At 40.5% G+C, this 7,273-nt stretch overlaps 1 protein-coding gene across 1 annotated transcript; it reads left to right on the top strand.

Moving 5' to 3' along the window:
* The first annotated feature begins 3,167 nt into the window (after positions 1-3,167).
* Positions 3,168-4,785, top strand: LOC138356961 (uncharacterized). The gene is made up of 2 exons (XM_069313495.1): positions 3,168-3,773; positions 3,935-4,785. Exons 1-2 carry the CDS (start codon positions 3,178-3,180, stop codon positions 4,059-4,061), a joined length of 723 nt encoding a protein of 240 aa, XP_069169596.1. The 5' UTR covers positions 3,168-3,177; the 3' UTR covers positions 4,062-4,785.
* The last annotated feature ends 2,488 nt before the right edge of the window (positions 4,786-7,273 follow it).

Genomic DNA, 7,273 nt, shown 5'->3' with positions numbered 1-7,273 from the left:
ACATGGTATGGCCCGGGATGAGTCACACAGAAAAACGAATAGTTATAAAATCTGATTATTTTATCCAGATGGAATTTGAATTGCAGGAATGTTTTGACATTTATGGCTTCGGACCTAGGAGCTGAAACTCGGCCTCTGACTCTCAATGTTAGTTTCACGTGCCCAATCATGTGGTGGGAGACGCTGCATTCAAGACTAACCGTTCTAGGTAACTGTAAGTGAGTGCAGTGTGCAGGTGAGGAGCGGCGCCGGAAGTGTGTTCAGCTGTTGTATTGTCAAACGTGACTATCACTAAACCGACTCCACCGATATATAGTGGAGGGCAGGGGGTGGAGTAGAGGGCAGGGGGTGGAGGAGAGGTAGTAGAGGGCAGGGGGTGGAGGAGAGGTAGTGGAGGGCAGGGGGTGGAGGAGAGGGAGTAGAGGGCAGGGGGTGGAGGAGAGGGAGTGGAAGGCTGGGGGTGGAGGAGAGGGAGTAGAGGGCAGGGGGTGGAGGAGAGGTGGTAGAGGGCAGGGGGTGGAGGAGAGAGAGTGGAAGGCAGGGGGTGGAGGAGAGGTGGTAGAGGGCAGGGGGTGGAGGAGAGAGAGTGGAAGGCAGGGGGTGGAGGAGAGGTAGAAGAGGGCAGGGGGGTGGAGGAGAGAGAGTGGAAGGCAGGGGGTGGAGGGGAGAGAATGAAGTAGAGGGCAGGGAGAGGAGAGGATGAATGGGAGTGGGGAGAAGGAGGAAAGGAAGTTGGAAAGCGGAACAGGACACGATGAAGTCTGTAGGACATTGAGAGCTTTAGGATAACTGAAACAAGAGAATTGAAGACAAATTGAAAGAAGAGGATGAGCTGATTCTCACTAATAATAATAATAATAATAATAATAATAATAATAATAATAATAATATTGGATAAAACCCAACACTTATGTGTTTGGGAAATTTGTATAAGGAATTTACACCAAGTCTTACATCTTAACGTCTAATGAGGCTGCTATCCCAGGGTTTGCAGGCGACTTGCTGCAAGTCTTGTCTTACGGAAGACTCGGAACAGAATGTATATCACAGTGATTAATTTCTTATACCATCTCAGCTTTGGGACGCTGATAAGGCATTGTTACACAATAAGAAATATATACTGATGTCTGTCTCCCTGAGACAAGGACTTACCGTCCTCTCAAGAGGTTAGGCAAAAGAAATTTGATATATATATGTGCATCGATTAATATATTAGGCGGGGGTTGGGGGGGGGTAGACATAGCCTAAGCAACTCTATCCCTTTGAGATGTATTTTTTCTTGTTTCAATAAACATACTGAACTTGAATATATTAGGCGTCGAGATTGAAATGGGATATATTGTGATTTCCTTATGATCTGAATGAGAGGCGTAAGGGTGTGAACATCACCTTTACTAAATATCTAGTAAAGGAAAACTATATTCTTTACTAGATATATAAAGGACACTGTTTCCAAATGCGCTAGGATATATAAACGTCTACATAGGGTTGCGCATCACCTAGTCCTATATCTTCGTAGGTATATCACTCTTTTTTTTTAATAAACAGCTCTCATATATTATGAATTAGTGACCTCGAATTTGGACTTCCTGTCCATGGTATTACGTAACAATTTCCATATGACAACCAACAGTGACCTTAAAACTCTCCAACGCGGAAGAGATGAGGCTGATCTGTGATTTTTTTTTACGAAGTCCATAAAATAAATACCCAACAGAGCTATTAAACAACTACCACACGTATAAACCATTATATGAAAGCTACCATAAGTAATTATCAACCAGGTGTTTTTTGACTGATATAGTCGTAATAATAATTCGAACATACGGTTTATGAATAGCAAATGATAATAATGTATTCAATAAATACCAAGAATAATAAGATACAGTTGAGGGCAAGACTTGCAAGTAACGTATTAGCGTAGCCTAACGCCCAGAGGCAGTGGTTCAAGCCTCATTAGGTCTACCAAACAAACTTGTTCTTCTTATATTTTTTGGGGGGAGCCACAGGCACAATTATATAAAGATAGATTAAGTTTGGATTAGCTTTAGTTACATTTGATTAAATCAAGTTAGGTTTTGCCGAGAACGGCCGGCTGTCTATCCCCCCCCCCTACTAGTTTCTCAATCACAGCAGAAAACAAGATTTTCATATATTTAGGTAATACCCTAGTATTACCGCCTCATTAACGGTATAATCGACCAATAAAAACTGTATCAGTAGAAGTTGCATTGTGATACTGATAATTAAAATAAAAAAGCTACAGAATATATAAATATATCACCTTTATGAAGGAAATTTTAGATATATGATTGTTGCCATCTCTTCCAGACAGTACAGATGTTGGTGGCGTGTATAACGTTGCTGTCTGTGAAAGGAGAAACCCCGACGGCGAGCCACCAGGTGATGGCAAAGACTTTGTTGGGGTCTCTCCAAGACCAACTCTTGGGCCGAGTACCCGGCGACGCTGCCCCAACCCCCGTTGAGGTAATTAACGAAGCTGCTGGAAACGCGGAGACAAAATTACACTCTCTCCTCACACCTGCTGTGTCAGGATTCAGACGTAGAGTCATCGGCAAAAACAACGTCTTGGATAGCTTGTTTGACCTTGGTGTAAACACGCTTAATAGGCAGGAAGCCGGGGACCAGGAAGAAGAAGAAGAGGTTGTTGATAACGGGGAGGAGTTAGGACTGAGTGCCATGTCTTCGAAACCTACCGGCGATGGTGATCATCTTACGCCACCTCTGTTTCCTTTCTTGGAGGGCCTCAGAAAAATTGCCGAGATGTTGAGTCGAGAAAACAATACCCAGGAACTGAAACATTTGCTGCCGCCGAATCTGATGCATAAAGCACTCGATTTTGGGGAGAAAGTCCATTTTCTTTACATCCTCAGTAGGAAGGTCGACCCAGGACTGACAAAGTATCTAACCAGTCCCCTGAATACACTGTTCAAGAACGAGACTGGTGGCAATGACCTGGAGACGGGTGCCTCTCATTTCGTCACAAGGATCGTGAGGAACGCCGCTCTGGAGATCACGCGCCAGTTGACCAGTAGCGCGAAGAATGTTATTAGTCGTTACGTCACCGACAGCGTCCTCGAGGACTACAGGAGACAACTTGTCGTGGCCTTTCCTGCGACAGCACTGGGGCTTGATGTGCTTCTCAATAAACCACTGATGTCTCACCAGAACTCCGAGGGTCGATCGTTCGTTAGCAGGCAAGGTTATGGCACTTACGGCAACCGGTATGGTGGCCTTGGCAGTGGAGCAGGGTATGACAACTATGGCAATATCAATAAAGCAGGGTATGGTGGTTATGGCAATGACCATGGAGCAGGGTACAGCGGCTATGGTATATCCAGCGTTTATAACTACGGAGTGTTCCTAGACCCGTACCTGGTATTGGGAAGCCTCGGGGCAGCGGCTCTGATATCCCTATTGGCCTTCAAAGTGATTGTCTCCCTCGATACCCCAACCAACACCACACGCCACTTGGGTCGGGAAGGTTTCCGAGACAATAATGACATGGCTGATGTAACCTCTGTCCATACAATCATGGAAAACGCCGAAGAAAAGTATGACGATGAAAATCCATTGTCCTCGACCACTGGCAGCACGTCCAAGATGTCCCCGGCAGTAGAGGACTTGGCTCAGGGGCTCAACTCGCTGTGGAAGGAAAACAAGAACGACTCCGGCTGCGTTAGATGTTCTCTCTTCAGATCCGCCAAGGCGCACACCCTCAATCAAGATGACCCAGCGATGGACCTCACTCTGTAAGTGGTCGTCTTGTTTACTAAATAATCATTATTCTAATATATATTGGCTTTATTGTTGCTGCTAATTATTAATATCAGTAATTGTATTATTCATCATTATTCAGTGATCTTCATTGTCATCATTTATACTGAATTTGAGAAGAGTTTCTGTACTACAGGGCGAGTGTGGCACATTTGCTAGGGGCGGAGAGGTCAGGTCAACTGCTGGATGAGGTCACTGACCTTATTCTGGAGGGTACACCAGTCAACTGTGAGCGAAAGGCCAACACCTGCATCCTCAAGTGACTGAATCAACACCTGAATATAAAAAAAAAACATAGGCATCAAGTGACCTCCAGTAACAGATGTCTTTTTTACCTCTAATGATATCTGCACTTCAGCTTGACCTAAACAAAAAACACCTGAACTCTACTTGATGTCGAACATCACCTGCCCTCTTACCTGATGTCCAACAATACCTGTACATCACTTGATCTCCAGGAACACCTTCTCAGACACCTATCCTTCGAAAACACCTGAAAGTGTTAGTGATTTTTTTTTTTGAGATATATACAAGAGTTGTTACATTCTTGTACAGCCACTAGTACGCGTAGCGTTTCGGGCAAGTCCTTAATCCTATGGTCCCTGGAATACGATCCCCTGCCGCGAAGAATCGTTTTTTCATCCAAGTACACATTTTACTGTTGCGTTAAACAGAGGCTACAGTTAAGGAATTGCGCCCAGTAAATCCTCCCCGGCCAGGATACGAACCCATGACATAGCGCTCGCGGAACGCCAGGCGAGTGTCTTACCACTACACCACGGAGACTGGTGATGTTAAACGTACGAACCATTGCGAGCAGCTGTCATTCTAGTTCTCTTCTTGTGTTTCTTTTTAGTTTCAGTAAAAAGCGTCTGTCCTGTTTGGAGAAATAACTGTTACTGTAGTTCAAAGTTTTTGTTGTTCTTGTTAAGGTTTAGGAAAGCATTATTATTAAATTGGCAACAATTTCGAATAGTTATGCCTCTTTTCCTCCTGTTAGAGTTATGAGAGAAAACGTGAAGTAATATTAGAGAATGGTAGACTGAACCAGACAACATCTCAAGTTCTTCAATGTTATACAGTGTCTTGCGAAAGGAAGTCGTATAACTGAATACATATACATCGAATGATATACCCCTCTTCTCAGTCTATATACAAGAAGAGTTTACTTTATACTTAAACTATGTATAGGACTTGAGCATACTTGCTGATTGTTGTTAAAGATTCGCTACCTGGAACATAAAGTTCCAAGTAGCACGGGCTATGGTGAGCCCGTAGGCCATTCTTGCTGCTTGATCAGTAAGCTATTATGTTGGTAGATTACTGCTGTCTAAATATTTATTTATTTATTTATATATACAACAAGGTACAGTGGGTTTGTGAGAGTACATAGCATAGCAATACTCGTCCCTTGGTTGATAGGCCTTAAGCCAAACACCAAATGAATAATTCATTAATTATGTACCCTCGTGAACGGTATGCCAAAACTGAGTCTTTTTTTTATTTATATGGAAAATATTCCATATGTTATTTATATAGCAAATTCTATATATACGGTGTATAACAGTAAACAGTTGTACATATACGGTGTATAACAGTAAACAGTTGTACATATACGGTGTATAACAGTGAACAGTTATACATATACGGTGTATAACAGTGAACAGTTATACATATACGGTGAATAACGGTGAACAGTTTTATAGCGAAGTTATACAGTGTTGGGGATGATTCTGCAGTATTATCCCTCGTCATGTTTGTTCGTAAATATGTCATGCTAGTGCGTCATGCGCACTAGCATGACGCTAATTGGCAAGCCAGAGTAAAGATTCCCCAAGTTATTATCCACTGCAATGCCTCTGAACACCAAAAATCAAGGAAATTTTAATATTGCGTTAAGGAAATTTAAAGATGAAACATTTTGAAATGCTTGATATATCTCATGCTTAGCCTAATCTCCCCTTCTGGTCCAGCCACAAGCACTATGTAACTGTTGGATCCGATGAAGTTATTATTAGGGAAATGTTCTATGCGGTATTGTGCAGGACAAACATATCAATTGTGACACTAGCTCTCCGCATATGCCAGTTGCTTGATTAAGAAACTGTACTTGTGGTCGATCTTGAACTAATTGGTAATGTGACGACTTATACTGAATTTTGTAACTAGCTCATCAAGATTGTAACTTGCTTAGCTAAATGAATTGTGGGGTTCAGTCCCTGAGCAAATTATGTGCCTCTGTAACCCCTTTCCACTACCGCCCACAAGATGGGTATGGGGTGCATAATAAATGAACTAAACTAACTAACTTATGTGCAATATTATAGTCATACAAAGGAACTATAGTGTAAACAACGTTCTGTTATTTAACATTGTAATTAAATACAAAATGTGTACATATAAACTATTCAAATCCAATGTCAAATAACATCCGCTTGAAACTGAATAAGGTCTTATATATCTCTATTACGCTACGGCTCACAATATGAATATGGGGTCCGCAGTCAATCTCTAGATAGTAATTATGGCCACCATTATAAATTAGTAGACTTCTAAACATTACTTTAATTTTGGACATAATTCATGATAACATAGAGAGTTTCGAATTGTATTTACAGACACTCAATGTGTAGATGTAAACAGGTGGGGTTGTGGCCTCAGTGTAAACATCTCCAGAGTTAGTGAGGCAACCACATGGGGGTTAAGAAAATAAACTTAATTCCTGACTCCAGTCCTGAATTTAGTAAATTCATTATACACGGAGAAGCGGGGTACAATTGTTGTTGTGTATACTCCTGTTTGGGAAGACAGACTGTAGTCTGGACATTTAGAAGTCGTGAATAATGTTCCAGCAGTATCATCACTTCTTCATTATTGTTGATGAATTGTCTTGTTACAGATGAGTTTTGGAAGATGTTATGTTGTATACGTATTTTTAAATATGTGTTTTAGTTTAAATGTAATGTTGTAGATATTTAATTATATATTGTTAGTTGTATTACTGAAGCAGCGTAATTTAATATGTTTTGGAATAAACGAGTTACTGTATGTGTAATATTATTAGTTAAATACTAATGCTGTTGTATATCATCTTTTACATCTTTTATGTGTAACTGACATTTCCTCTTTGAACCTTGATAATAATAATATTAATAATAATGATAATAATAATAATTACGGTACTCTGTACGCCAAGGGGTGATCCTGGGAGCAGGTTCGAATCATACTGGGAAGGTCAATAGTGATTAATGACTGGCGCGCTCATGCAACCTGTCATATATATATATATATATATATATATATATATATATATATATATATATATATATATATATATATATATATATATATATATATATATATATATATCTATATATATATATATATATATATATATATATATATATATATATATATATATATATATATATATATATCTTCAGTGACAAATCTCTTCTCACTGGGATTGAACTGG

The sequence above is a fragment of the Procambarus clarkii genome, chromosome 75 (genome assembly GCF_040958095.1).
Source record: "Procambarus clarkii isolate CNS0578487 chromosome 75, FALCON_Pclarkii_2.0, whole genome shotgun sequence".
Classification (NCBI taxonomy): Eukaryota; Metazoa; Arthropoda; class Malacostraca; order Decapoda; family Cambaridae; genus Procambarus; species Procambarus clarkii.
This window is presented reverse-complemented; position numbering and strand designations above follow the sequence as displayed.